The following is a 16672-nucleotide window of genomic DNA, read 5'->3' as shown; positions in this document are numbered from 1 at the left end:
CTTTACATACATTCTTTAAATTACCTATTTTAATTTATCAAAGAAACAGTTATTGCACTAAGAATTTTATATTTCATACATCTAAGTATTTTGTACACTACAAAAATATTGAAATAAATAAAATCGAATAAATGTTTTTCTATAAACCAAAAAACAAGTTATAAATTATTCTGTTGTCCTTAATTATTGTGAATTGGAAATTTAATTAGGGCTAATATTGTATTATGTTTAACAGAAGATATCTACAATAATAAAAAAAATATCATTTTAAGATTTTATAAATAGGTAAATATTATTGTGTGAAGTGATAAATATGTAACACGTATATAATGGGCTATCTTGGAAGTGTGTATTTATATATAATATTATGTGTATTTTATTTAATGTTTAAAAAATATATGAAGTAGGTTATTAGGTTTCAACTGTTATGATAACAATATTTATAACTTAATCTACAGTGTATTCAATTAATAAATAATGTATTTAATTTAAAATTGTTGGTTATTGTTTTTATTCGTCTTTTTTTTACTTATTATAACTTAACTTCATCTATATTTAATCTAAATATTAAGACTTTAGGTACTTATGTTGTTTTAATCTATAGATTTTATTATAATATAATATTTTACTGCTACTTGAGAACTTAATAAATAGCATGCATATTGCATAATATTTTACTTAATATTCTATAGTCGTACTTGATAAAAACAGATTTTAGGTTATTAAACGTGTACTAAGTGTAATAAAAACTATAGGATAATGACTTTTTACGAAGAAATCCCAATAGTCATTTAAAATATCGTTGACAAAAGTCTTCTTGACAATATCATTAAGAAACTCAGAGGAAATAAAGGAGAAACCAATAAAAAGGAAAACGATAATTATTATTACATGAAGGTCGATTACGTCTTGTCACAAAATATACAATATTTGTTTTTTTTTTTTTTAGACATCTCATTAAAACTAATATTTTTTTTTTATGTTAGTGAATGTGCAATTTAAAGAAAGAGTGTTTTTAAATTAAAACTAGCTGGTCAAAGACACTTTTAAGAAAAATTAATTAATGAAATAAAAAATGGTATTATCATTATGTACATTTAAAGATTATATACCTACTTACATATATTTTAATGAATGCCTTATGAATAATGAATACTAATTATATAATAATTGAAAAAATGATATAATAATACATACAAAGGTTGTAATGAAATTAATTAAAATTCTAAAAAACGAAAACCCCGTATGGGCATATACAATATTATCAACTTAAAACTAACAGTCTAAAAATACAATTACGTGAACGAATTACTTTGACATCTATAATACTACATATATATACCTAAGTGAAAAAGATAACTATTTAGAAATTCCATATTGTATATGATAATATCATATATTAAAAAAAAAAGTTAGTTTCCATTTAAATATATTAAGTTGTATCCGTAATTATTCACCTATACATATTATTCATAATATTATCAATATATAATAAACTGTTATAGTAAAATAATGCATGATGTATTTACTTAAACCGTACTATAAATTACATGGTTTGATTTTTAATTTTTGCATGCTTTGCTGTTATCGTTACAAAATAAAGTATGTACATAGTAATAGTTTTCAGAATATCAAAATGTTTAAAGTTTTATAAAAACTAAGATGCGTTAAACTAAATTCTGTTTGAATAATTTAAAACGAATTGAAAGTTAATACCTAAATATTTTGTTAATAATTAATATTTGCACATTGTATTTTATTTAAAGTGATTTAATATACTACGTTACCTGTGCAACTCATGCAAAATATGAAAGTTTTGACATTCAATGTTAACAAAACAAACATGAAATGTGATTATCAAATAAAAGTATAATTAATTTACTTTTGAGGTTAAATCAATAAATTCTGTTAACTTTTGTATTTGAAATAATATTAGATAACTCGGAGGTCAATTTTATTTGATCATAACATTATACCAGAATGCAAGCAAATAACAAAACAATATTGACATGGGAATAATTCTACAACATATATTGAATAAAAAAAATTCTTAGGAATAATGTTTATGGTTTTAAATAATGTACAATAAATTATTTAACAGTCGTAAATTAGTACCTATTTTTGTTTATAATTTAAAGCATAATTGGTTTTTAAAAGTAGATTTTTTAATATTTTAAGATAGTATGTAAGCTTTATATGTATAAAATCAGTTGAAGAACGTTGGGTTTGAGTATTTTTTTATAAAATATATGTTATAGTATATAGACGGGTAGTATACAAACCAATAATGTGTGTATTTAAATATAATAATATTTGTATGAATAACAATTGGCTTATAAATTTAACATTTAATACAAATATTCAATTTTTTTAATCGTTCATCAATAATTCTGTAATAAATTTTTTAGTCATAATTAATATTAAACAATACTATTAATGAAAAAATAGAAAACTGATAATATTGTTATACTACCAAATATATAAATGTTATGCGTGTACTATATTTTAACAAAGAAAATACATTAGATGCCTTTAAAGTTTAAGGTTTACAGCAATATTTGAATAATCGTTCCATTTTTTATACCTATTTTTTGATTTTATTAAATCTATATGTTAATATTACATTGCTAGGTTTCTATGTTTCATAATTTTGATTCAGATTATTTATAGTAACAATTCTATTATTGTATTTGCTTATTCTTTCTTTTTTTTTAGTTTTAGCATAAAGTATAGGTATTATATATTATTTAATAATTTAATGTTTGGCGCGGCAGCTTAACACAAAACCGTTTTTCTATCGTGTCTGAAATAGTGGTATTATAATATTATGTATTATAATATGTCAACAATGAATATGATTTTGCAGATAAATATCAATCAGTCGTGCGAATTTTTATTTTAAAAACACTTTAAAATTGTGTTTTTTACATGAGAAATTATTTTGCGAAACAGTATCATTTAATCGATTGAGTTTAGATATGTATATTTTATTTTGTATGAATTAACAGAAAAATTGAATTATACAACAAAACGTTCCAACAGGTTTTTATTTTTAAAAAATTGAAAGAAACAAAAAAAAAATTGTTATTGTTATATAGAACTTTATCTCTGTTGTTTTGTTATAATTCCATTACGAGAGCTCTCAACGTGACATTAAATTCGTCCAAATCAAATTTCATTACACCTAATTTACTTAACAAACAGCTAACTTCATAATTACAGAGCGTAGAAATTCCTCACGGCACTATGGCATTGTTGTATAATGTGATTAAATATACGGTAAAACTTCGGTATTCTGTTGTGATATATTTTTTCTTTTTTTTTCTTCTCGAAGGTCCACTTGCTGTTGACGGAAAAAAGAGTGTGGAGTTAGATAGAGAGTGGACAAAGTAGAAGGAAGGGATAGATGATAATAATTGAGTTTTGGTTCTTTTAATGGAAGTCTGTGAGGCCATATTTAGAAATTACACCAGAACACGCACGTCATGCAGGCCGTCATGTACGGCTAATCAGATTACCTGACGCAAAGGGCGCGTATAGGCTTTGCGTTTTTGTAGAATCTCATTAGAAAATAAATTTAAGGTAAAAATAAACGAAAAAAAGTATTTTCTCTTACTGACATATAATATTACACAAAATAAATCTGTAGTAAATATTGTGAAAAATTTTGGTTTAATATTGCTTTCGAATAATCGCATAGATGCAATAATTACTTAAATATACCCCACTAGGTATCTAATCACGAACCATCTGTCAGATAGTAATGTTTAAAGTTCAAATATCATAATTGCGTGATAAACAATAATCCCTAATGGATACTTTGTTCATGCAAACTTGAATCACCACTAAATGTTAGTTTTATGAAAATAATAATAAAAATCAAATACTTAAAATGGTTTTTAAAGTTTTGTCTGTAAAAGATGTTTTATTTAAATACTACACCTACCTAGGTATATTAAAAATATAATGTTAAAAAAAGCTTAGTTAGCGACTTTTTTTGGAATAAAAACGAATATCAATGATGTATCTATTGCCATGTACCTATATATTACCTTAGATTATTATCAAAACAATACAATAAATACCTTGTATTGAATATGTTGATTGTGTATTGTGTTAATAATTATTATATTAATACATATTTTTATGTTGTTATCTATTTTGATGCCTGAAATAACTTTTCATGTTATTACATAATATTTTGTTAATATAAATAGAAGCACTCATTGAACTGTTTAAAATAATATTATTATAAGTCAGCATCTAAAATTAGTAATATTTAAATGAAAATATCAAATTATTTATTAATGTTTGATTTAACGAACTTCAAGCGAGTGAGTTAACGCTTAATCAGATATTTTAAATGTATACTGTAATTGAAGGGGCTTAATTTTATATCGATGCTGAAGGTTAATCAACTCATTGCTTATTTCATAGCAGTTATTAATTTATAATAATAATATTATTTAAGAGTGATTACAAAAATCCAACTGTCTATTAAAACGCATTTTATTATATTTTATTTACTCTAAAAAAAAAAAATACATTTTTGACGTAGGTATATTATTGTTTTTATTGTTATGATTACTGAAAATAAAAATTAAACAATCATAAGCATATTTTCATAATGTGATTACTTCTTGAATGAACAATATAAAGCTAGTCCATTAAATTAATAATTTTTATTTATCGTTACTTAATGTTGATTATTGAATTACCACATTTGTAGGTGATTGGCGTGTTATCTTCTTTAATAATATGTTTACATTATAATTTTATTCATATAATATTTTAAATAGTCTTACATTTTAATCAACAAAGTATCTACGCACTTTCAATAATTTATTTTTTGAATCGTTTAGAATTAAGTGAAGAATATAGTTATTTGTTATTGTTTAAGCAGCTAGTTTATTTTTAATAGTGTAATTGCGGTATTTAAAGTATTAAAAAAAAAAAAAAAGAAAAAATTGACTATATAATTATTATGTTAGTATCTAATGTACACTATAACAATAGTTAGGTAAATACTAATTTTTCAACCTGTGTTATATTTTTCTTGCATACATATATATATATATATATATATATATGCAAAATTGTATATGTGATATTGAAGGGGTATATTCGTATTTATACTGTTAAAATATTTTCAAAGGTTGTATTCACTGAACGTTTTTAAATATTTTAATTTACATTTAAAAAAACTTCATATCAACACAACTTTTTGAATTAAACTATAACTACGATGGAGGTAGTTTGACAAAATAATCGATTTACGCAGTGTTTTAATCACATCAGCTACATTGTAGCTACTTGCTATTTCTTACCTCTGTTGACGTGATGGGAAAAGTTTTAAAACGACTTCTTTAAAGAAAAACCAGGATGGGAATTCAGGCACTCGGACTTTGCTGTAATCTATATTCCTTGCGTAGGCTTTATTTAAATTAACTTGTGGATAATCGTTTGCCAGAATAAAATTCTCCACGAGAGTCTAAGCTCTTTACAGAATAACCTACAGTTTTAATTATTTCAGAAGAGAGTATAATCTCTCAGTTTTAATTATAAGTTGAAAAAGTTTGGCATGGTCTACATCACAAATCGAGCAAACAGTTTTTATCGAGTATCCGTTTCCAAATAATTTGGGTTATGGCCAAAAAAAAAAAAAAAAACTGCTAATTAATTAAATCATTAAGTATATTATCAACTAAAAAAATAAATTATGAAATATCATTGAAATTTAATTGAAAACCTACAGACCATGTATTGTCAATAAAATTGTCTAAGTAACAAAACGTGAACATTGAAAATAAATATTATTTTAAATTTTAGTAAATTAGGAAGATAAATTAATTTAATGGAACTGTACGATTAATACATTGCAAATGTATGATAATAGAAACATATTATTATGTAATATAAACTAATAACGTATTGGTCTTCCTAACCATTACACCTCATATTCGTTATATATTTGTATTACTATTATGACTATCGTCAGTCTCAGAAAACTATGTATAATACGATGCGATTCTCTGCAAGCTTATTCTTTTACTCACTTTCTAGACATATGCTCTTCATTATTTGAATTAATTTAAATAAATTTATTCTCCATCATATAATTTTCATACTTTCACTATTAAATTTTGCTTTATGTAAATAGAATATATTTTTCTATTATTTTCTTTATTATTTATACTCTCGATATTTTTTTTTTTTGTAATATCTATATTCAAAAAAATGGTAAACTGTATCATGTATCAATAAGCAACAAGCACTTAAACTATTTCTGTAAGTGTATTATAATAACTTGTAATAATAAGTGTGAGTTATATAATTAAAATAAAAATAATCTACTAAGTTTAATTAAACAAAAAAGTAAAATATATTTTAGGTAATTAAATTATTTAGTTTTAAGATAAATTTATATATTATACTTATTGAAAATTTAAATGTGTGATGAATTAGTTAGATATATTTTATAAACATAAATAAATTAAATGTCTGATTTATTTTTAGTTTTTAATTTTTTTTAGTACCTAATTGTATATTAATACAATCTGAGAAAAGACTTACTAGAGGTAACCTAAATTATTATGCATAACAGAAGTACAACTCTAATGATAAATATGCTAAACTTTGGTAATTATAATTGTCAATTAAGAGTCAAGAGAGTATCATTAGATTATTACAAATTATACATACTAAATAATACTTTCTTAGGAGAATAAAATTAAATGTGAATAATATTAGTATAGATAATATTTCTACATAAATTAACTCCGATATTGTTTTAATTTACTTGCTTAAGTTTTCTTTATTTACAAAAATATTATTTTATTATTTTATAATATAACAATTTAAATTGAAAATAAATAAGTATTTTTTGAACTTTGATATTTTTCTCCCAATTCCTAAAAAAAATATGTTAAAAAAGAGTAATTAAAAATTGCCGTATTTTAATTTTTGGAGAAGTGTAAATCAAAAAGTCAAAAATCAGGGAAAATCAATTTCAAGTAGACTCGATGAAAAATTTAAATCTGTTTTTAGAATTCTTATTGCTTCATTGGATCAATTGGTATGATTGGTATGATTGGCAAAGGATCCGTATAAAATCCTATGCCGCGCATGCGTTAGACAAAAACAAAAAATCACGGTATCGAATCCACTTAATACAAATCTTTAGTAATTATACTTATTTGCTATTATTTATTTATTCTTATTTATTATTTAATTAATTTAGTGATTAATAATATGATATGTAGTTAATATAATCATATATACTCATAACACTCATAACAAATAATAAAAGTAATTAAAAATATTTACTAAATTTATTAGTTATTTATCTATTTATTTATTTATATTTATTTAATAATTACTTCATAAAATAGAACACATCCAAAGATGTTAATACATTTTTAAAATGTATTAATTTAGTTATCTATTTGTTATTTTTAATCCAGATACGGAATTCATATTTTAAATGACAATGGACTAGTAATAGATAATTTTGGATTACCTATTTCATTTTTACAACTTACTTTCAAGAAGACTAAACTTGTAAAGGCTTGTTTTTATTAATATTATTTGGGTTTTTGTTAAGTATAATTCACAGTGAAACCAGTATATTTTTCTTATTTGCAAATAAATATAATATTTAGGTAACATCTTGGGTACAATGAATTAAATGATGTTAATTATTTATATTACATTTATGTATTTTGTATGTTACAGATTGAATCATTATTTATTTGGACTTCAACCTGTGTGGTTTCATGTTGTCAATGTTATCCTTCATGGCATTTGTAGTGTACTGTTTGCCCGTCTGTGCATTTCAGTTGCTGGATTAGAACATAAATATGGACTTTTGGCTGGAATTGTTTTTGCTGTCCATCCGATCCATACAGAAGCAGTGAGTTAACAAAACAAAAATAAACACTTATTTTCACTCATAAAAATTATAATAATGAGCGAATCTTTTATCAAGCAACACTGATTATTTCAAAGTCCATAAACGGTTATGAAAATATTATATACTAGTATTTAAAAATAATGAGTGTCATTCAATAAAAGAATCACTCTATATAGACTATTTATCTACTACTAGCTTGTAGTATACACATAATATACAAATAGAAAATAAAATCATCAATTTTGTGTAAAAACAATATATTTGACACTTTGCTAAGAACCTAAAAAAATTATTTTTTTTTTTTTATTGAAATAAATTTTTATTTATATGTAAGTTTATTGTATGCAAGTTTGCAGATTATGTTTAGTAGAATACATCACTTTGCATGGCAATAATGGCAATAAAGTACCTTTTAAATTAATTAGTTTAAAAAATAAGTAAAAAATAATCGATTTATTATAGGAAAGCGAACGGTTGAAATCTTGAAGATTTAAGCATCACAATTAAAACGGGTTATCTCAAATATATTAATCTTATATATCTGAAGCTATTTCATCGCTAAAATATTAACAGATTTATTGTTGTTCCAAAAACATTAGAAGAGAGCAACAATGGTTGAATATTTTCATATTCCCTTTAATGTTATTAGGTTCGTAAATGATGTAGTTGTGGTAAAAAAACAACACGTTTGGTCAGATAGCAAAAAAAAAAAAAAATAAATAATAATAAAAATTTGGCTAAAAGTGTTTCAAATGATATGCATTCTGACTTCTAGGATGCTTGGCCGACTTTTTGATACCTTTTTTTATTGCATCCTTGTAAAAAAGCAATGAATGGCCAAAAGTTTCACGAAAGGCCAACAACCCTCGGTTAGCCAACTCCCTTTTTTTATCACTAATGTTCAAGGATCTTTGACGATGCGTGAAAACTTTTTCTTGCCTCTTGTATATTATATTATAATATACGTTATAAATAATTGTTTATTTTCTCGCCATATTATATTCCATAACTTTTATTTTCTGTTGATTTAATTTAACATGACTGATTAATTATTACGTTAGTACCTACTTAGACACTTAGTAATTGCTTTAATATTTTGTTTTATTATATATATTATTTAATTTTATAAATGTATTGGGATGTACAATTATTTACATAATTATTTAACTATTTAAATTGTTTACATACTTTAATTTTTAAGATCGATAATTTGAAATGTAATCCAGAAAAACTTAATGCATAGCATTCCAAAAATAATAATAATATTAATAATAAATATTAAAATGATATAAGTATATGTTTTAAATTTAAATAATTATTAGTAAATTTATATGTCACTATATTAATTTTATGTATCTCACTTTTATAAATAATTGTTGTAGGTGAATAATGTGAATATATCACTATTATTCTATGCACTTATTGTTTGATGATCGACAGTTTTTCCAATTAAACTTAATTCGGGTTCATAGATACTCTGCAGGCGGTCATAGTATCAGCTATCAGAGATTTCGCCCCACGTGGTATTTTGTTGTGTAGAAAAACTGTCGATGGGAACTTGCTTTAATCTGTTACGACGTGTGTGGATTTTCGGGGCAGTAACTCTTTGTGTATAATATAATGGCCAAAGTCACCGCCATCTCCATGTGAAGCTTTTACTCGTATAGTCCCCAGGGGTGATTTTAATTAAAAGTTGTCGTCGCCGTTGTCAACGTTAGATTATTTTGAACGTACGATGGTGGTAGCATCGACGAACAAACACAACACACGAAATAATCGACGAAGACAACATTTTAGTGGAATAATAATAATAAATATCTACGCTGTCGCAGTACGGCCAACAGAACCACAGTTGCGGTATATGCGTATAAAAGGCATAGAGGTATAATAATGGTGCCCCGGAGACGTTTACCGTTTTAATTGCGAAAGCTCGACCCATTCCGTCTTTCCAATCACGCGTGTCACGGATGATTCTCTTTTTTTCCACCGATTTTATTTTCGTCGACTCGGACTTGAGATGAAATTCCCACCGTTCTGTGTAATTTCCCTTGACGGTCAAAGGTCTGGAAGATATGTACGTGCGGCGGCGGAGTTTGCTTTGAATCTCCTTTAATTTCGTGAGGTATACACCATTGTGGTCACGCTCCCCTATCGTCACAAAGTACCGCACTTTTAGAGACAAGGACACGTGGTTAGGTTAGGTTAGCTTTCCTTTTCTCGTAGAAAGTTCCGTAGTCTTCGTATACCTCGCGTAAAACGTGTGTAAAATGTGTAGTATTTTTATGCGTAGTATATGTACTTATTGTATTAATGTCCATATTATGTCATATTAAATCATATAATAATAGTTACAAACATTCACACCAATATCCAGATCAAATCATCAGGAGGGGAGCAATTGAATTTTAAGGAAAGGAGACAATATTAAAAATTAATATTTACGACTATTTAATTTTTTTATATCAAGTATACAATTTCTTTAATTTATGACTGCGTTATAATAATGCAATATAAATAAATACATATAACGCAATAATTATAAACATATTATATTATATGCAGTTATTATAATTATACATCAATAAAAAGGTTTATTAAGTAGTTTTCAAAACGTATTTTTATTTTATTTTTAACATGTTATTGCGTTATACAGTCGGTTATAGAATATGTGTTATGTATATTATTATTTAATATACACAACCATTTCAAAAATGTTCTGTAAATATATTATGTGAACATAAACACTCAACAAAATGTGTAAAGGTACGTCTAAACTTTAAAGTATAAAGGTTTATTAGTTAAAAACTATTTGTTTAATAATATTATTAGTACTCGTATATTACTAGTTAGTATAATATATCTAAAATGTCAACAGACTATCTTAAACGTATTTTCTGAAATACTTTTGTAAATTACTTCTCAATATTTCAACTATTTCATTCACCTCGAAATTAACACCCAAATTATCCGTAAAGAATATTAATATTATAAACACTATCGGTACTTATTACAATATTTTATATGACATGCAACCAGCTGAATTCTTACAAAGAGACTTAACCTTTTAGTAGTATCGTTTCTATTATGTAATTCGAAGTACGCACTATAAGTATTTAGGTAATACAACCCATATTTTACATCGATCTGCACCGGCAAACCACAAGTTTTATTTGCAAAGTTTTTATATAAAAATATTGTTTTCAAAAATAAATATATTAGGTATATGGTAAAATTGATATTTTAACTTTTCCTCAGATAAAATTAAAAACATTTAAAAATTATATTAAATAAATAAAATGATTCTATATAAAAATAATTTATTATTACAAAACGCTTTATAAAATATATAAATTATTTCGTTTTATATACATTTTAAATAGAAATTTATTATTTAATGTTTGATATACGCAAGTGTGTTAAATTGTGTACCTAGTTATTAAATATTTGTATCTAATATTATATTTTTTAAGATGTAGACAAATGTTTCATCAGTTTTAAAATTGTTTCAGGTAACGGGAATCGTTGGAAGAGCAGATGTATTGGCGTGTCTATTTTTTCTATTATCATTTTTAACGTATCACGAGTAAGTACATTGATATATTATAACCAATGTGTATGTTTTATTTTTGTTCATTGAACATGTAATAAATACATTTAATATGTACGTGTTAATTTAGTTTTGAAATAAATATATTTACTACGTCATATAAAAACTATAAATATTTATTTTAGATAAAACAATTAGATTTAGTTTGAAACCACAATTTATTATCTGCTAAAGTATGAAATAAATTTCCTTTATTTTTTTTGTCAGCCATTAGTAAAACCATTTTGGCTTTATAATATTTTTTTAAATCTCTTTTTTCAATTTAATATTTTGTAAATACTAAATTCAATACATTTTCTTAAAATGCGGTTATTTTATTAATAGAATATACTATTTTAATTACTTATAAGTTACGTTGACTAGCAAAATAGTAGTAAACCCCTTTATATTAATAATTTTATAGCTTTAGAATTTAATTTAAAAATTTATTAAAATTAATTTAGATTATTAAAAAAAATATAAATTAAAAATACTCTGTATAATGTTTTTAACAATACTAAAAATATTTTAAAACAGTATACAAAGAAATCTCAAAACTATTAATTAGTTGTCAAAAAAATAAAATAAACTAAATTAAAAATATATAATGATATCAGATAATCGTTGGGTCACTATATAGAATCATGACTTAGTATACTTAAACATATATAAATAACACAATAGATACTTATTATAATAATTTTAATGTATTAATTTTTAATGTTTCTTTAGATTATAAAAAATAGAAAATAATAAATTATTACAACTACAGTTGATGTAGAACGGTCGTTTAGTCTATATAAAATCATTTTACGATCAAATAATAGCTACTTTACATTATTTTCAATCTTAGAGAATATAACATAGTTTTGTATTGCTTGTATTATTAGATACTACAATTTTGTTCATTGTACTGAACATACTGTTCATACTGAACAGATCAAAGAATGTATTGATTATAAAATTATATTTATTTTTGTTTATGAAATAACTTTATTAAATTGTCAGCTTTAAAATCGTTTTTGGTAGTAAATCTAATCTAACTGTGGTCTAAAGCAAAAAAAATCCCAGCCTTTTTTCAATAATTAGGAGAAAAAAAAATAAGAAAAATTAATTGGAATTTTTAAATGAAACCAGTTGTTCAAAAAAATTATTTTTTTATTTTTTTTTTGTAATTATCATAAATGATTTTTACTATTTTTTATAATATTAGCATTATATAATCATAATAGATATAATTTGTTGTACAATTATATAATACTATTTTCGAAATATTTATAGACATTTATTATTTTCAATTTTATCTCTACAAATTGTTCTGTCAAAAAGCTTGACAAGTTAATACAAGGTTCTTCATACCTTTTTTACTATACATATTAAAAAATATTTAAGGTAAATTCATTTTTATAAGCATAAAAAGTTTTTTTTTATGAAAATTTGAAAATTATGTTGTGATTATAAACGTTCAATTACAAAATAATGTTCAATTAATGTTTAATTTCTATAACTGAGGCTTGACAATTAATAACAGGTTTATATAAGTAGGACGTAGTTACTTAAAATTGTAATCAAAACATTTAAACAAAATATATAAACACAAACATTCTTTTTATAAAAATTAAATTTAAAATTTTTAGGAAATTAAGTATTCCGAAGACGAAGAAGGATTTTAGTTGCTTTGTTATAATTTGGAAATATTTTTCAAGGGGATTTAGAACTAATAATATATAATACTATTATATACACATAATGACGTTCAAAAATTTAATTTTTGGCAAAAAAAATTTCAATCAACCATATATTTTATAATTGTTTAAATAAATTACTTTAAAAGAAATCTAAATATATCATAAAATATACTACTTAGTAATCTTAAAGGCTTATAAATTAATTCAAATTTCACACTAATATTCTAGTGACTTAGTACTTATAGTGAAGAAATGACTTATACTAGACACCTATTTTAAAGCAAAAAGGTTACCTACTTCATTAATTCATTTTAATTTTAAATTTTGTAATACTTAGAAAATATAATTTTTTTTAGTTAACCATTAATTCAATTTTTTTTTAAATATAATACAATATAATAAATATTCGGTTAATATTTTATTTTTATTTTTCAAATATATTGTTTTTACTTTTCATAGTGAAAAAGATTTATTGTAAAATAATATATTAACACAACACTCTACTATATATGTATACTACAAATATATATACTAGTTTTATACATAATATAAAAGATATAATAAAATGTATATATTAAACCTATTAAACTATTTATACATACCTAAATATTTAAAAATATTGAACGTTAAAGAAAATGACTATTTTTTTTTATATTTGAACTATTAAAAATTAAATTATAAACAAAATTCAAAGTAATGCATTAATTATTAGTATTATCTATATTTTAACCTCTTACTAATGATATTATTTAAAATATAGTGTATGTATTATTACAATAACGTACAAATACAAATTAATTATATACAAATTATTTATACAAAGTCCTTTAATATATTTTCTCATCAAAATAATATGCATTATAGTTTTTACTTTCTAAGAATAAATGTTTACCAACAATACAAAATAATTAAACGATCTTGACAATTTTTTCAATATTTTTTTAGAATAATTTTATGTAAAAATAAAAATATAATCAGTATGAAAGGGTCTCCAAACGACAATTTGTTTTTGAAAAAAAGACAATATGCGTCTAAAAAAACAGCTTTCGATTAAATTATCGTCATTTATGTTATTCTTTATGCCTATGGTTAATACTTATTAGTTATTAGTTGATTGGCTCAAAAATTCAAGACTTTATTGATGTTAACTTACTGATCTACCGACGGTTGAAGTATACGGTAAAAATAGAACTTCCGTACTGTAAAAGTTATTGCATACATTTTGGTTTTGAATCGGACGAAATTTATGTAATAATTGACCGCCGTCGCCATTGCATCGATTACTCGATTTTTTACTCTGAATAGCCGAAAACTTCTTTTTATTATTTATTTATTTATTTTTTTTTTTTTTTGAATAATTGAAGAACGTAACGAGGTGCAATATGGTTTTTTAAATTTTTTTTTTCACTCCGGTTTTCGTCCCTTCATGTCCGACGCAGTGCCGTAGCATGATTAAGCATGAATGATAGCCCTCCGGCGCAGGAATTAGCAGCTGTGTGCAAAGTGCCAGTAAATTGTCGAGCATTTATTTAAGCCTTGCGCTTGGGATACATGCGTATCTATTTATCTATTTATATTATATACATATATATAACTTGAAGTGCGTGCGTGTGTGTGTGTGTGTGAAATGAGCATTTTTAACGGGCGTGTCGTCGCTATACCGTCGCCGTGAGAGGTACACCAGGTGCGGTGGAGTTTTGTGCCCCGACGATCGTTTGTCATCGCACGCGGTCGGCAGATTATACGCAGTGGCGTCGCGGAGGAGCCGTTTTAAACTCACAGACGTGTAATCATTAGTGTCCACACACTACTCTGTCCTATAATATAGGTTTACTGCATGGGCATAATTGCGTTGCACCCGTTTTTGTAGCCGCACCAGGTTACGAATACGTCAAAAGAATAAAGAATGATATACGAAAAAAATCGTAATTTTAAATTTTATAATCGGTCGATATCAATCATAGTAGGTATTTTTTATTATAAAGGCGGGCAACTAATTTATAATATTACCATCAGTGGAGATCACATCATTCTCTCTCCACTTTCCTCATTGCGATATTACCAAATTTTCAGAGTCACTATTATTATGAAACAAACACACACACACACACACACTATAATCTAATCTTTATATATATTTAATTGATATTTAAATAATTCCCTCGACTGGACTGTCTACATCTAATCTTTTATTATGCAATTGTTTTTTCCTTGTAAAACACGAGTACGTCAATATTATAAGCCGTACATTATACATTATCATAATACTTGAACACGGACATATGTTTTACCATCTAAATTCTTCATAAGCTAAAGTAACTTTAAACTTTTGAAGGGCTTACATTTTATATTTTACCACCAAGTGGTTATGAATGTATTTGTTTTAATTCGATAATCTATACAATAAAACTAGTTTATAGCCTCTATAAAACAGAAACTTGTGTATGTGTTCGTAAATGACGGAAAAACCTTCCGTGTATAGCACTTATCATATACAAGTTACGGCAATTGTAAAATATTTACCCATGAATGTATTTAATCATTTTAAATATTATATGATAAAGTATTTAAAATGGTTACGATTTAATATGTTTTACCTTTTTGGCCGTCCGATTGAGCACAGTCAAAGTTAAATAATCATACATCCAAAAAAACCAGCAGCACTGATGAGCGCCAAATTCACTGCAATTTTGCATAAATATATTATTGGTGCATATATGTATGTTGCATAATATTCATATATAAACAGTTTTTATGTACTCTTACATTCTTATAAGTTTGTTAAGTTATAACAGTTATTATTTTATGAATGACTAATTCCTAATGCAATTTAAAAACTTAATTTATTTGGTGAATTTACTTTATGTACAACTTACTAAATGTAAACAGTTTTAAATCACCAACGTATAGCTTCATATAAGCTAATTTTAAAACATAAATGTAGATTTTTGCCATCTAAAATTTCAAACCTAATCTTAATTACAAGTCCATCCACGTGTTGATGTACATTTTTTTCTTCTTGGAAAAAGCTTAACCTTCGACCAAAAGTAATCCATTTTAATAAAGATATAATATTATATACATTTATAATGTTTATTTGATGTATAACCAAAAATTTCATTAGCAAAAAAAAGTTGCGCAGTTAACCAAAGAGTTTTGATTTTTTTTTGACTTATTATAAATTAAATGCTTTTCGTCATGTATATAAATTGTTTACATTTATACGTATTTAGAAATATCTTAATGTTTATTTTTTTTTGAAGTTTAATATCAACCTCGATAAGGGTTATTTGAAAGGCAGGATATATTTTTATTTTTCCTCGGTAAATTGCTTTTTAAATAGTTTTGAAATCTTTATGTAAAAGAACCGAAGTGTTAATGTTTTTCATAAATTCTGTACGAATATTTTTTTCAGTCTGGTTGAAACTAATTCAATAACGTTAAATTTTTGAAATGGCTATTGTAGAATGATAGAGCTCATCAAAA

General features: G+C 24.2%; 1 protein-coding gene across 1 annotated transcript in view; it reads left to right on the top strand.

The window, feature by feature from the left end:
- The window catches only part of LOC113556062 (protein O-mannosyl-transferase TMTC1-like), a 99034-nt gene that overhangs the window by 11854 nt on the left and 70508 nt on the right, over nucleotides 1-16672 (top strand). Inside the window, exons 2-3 of the mRNA XM_026960785.2 lie at nucleotides 7735-7912; nucleotides 11422-11495. Of these exons, the coding sequence (XP_026816586.1) occupies nucleotides 7735-7912; nucleotides 11422-11495 (252 nt within the window). The remainder of the gene's footprint in view (nucleotides 1-7734; nucleotides 7913-11421; nucleotides 11496-16672) is intronic.

Source organism: Rhopalosiphum maidis, chromosome 1 (genome assembly GCF_003676215.2).
Source record: "Rhopalosiphum maidis isolate BTI-1 chromosome 1, ASM367621v3, whole genome shotgun sequence".
Classification (NCBI taxonomy): Eukaryota; Metazoa; Arthropoda; class Insecta; order Hemiptera; family Aphididae; genus Rhopalosiphum; species Rhopalosiphum maidis.
This window is presented reverse-complemented; position numbering and strand designations above follow the sequence as displayed.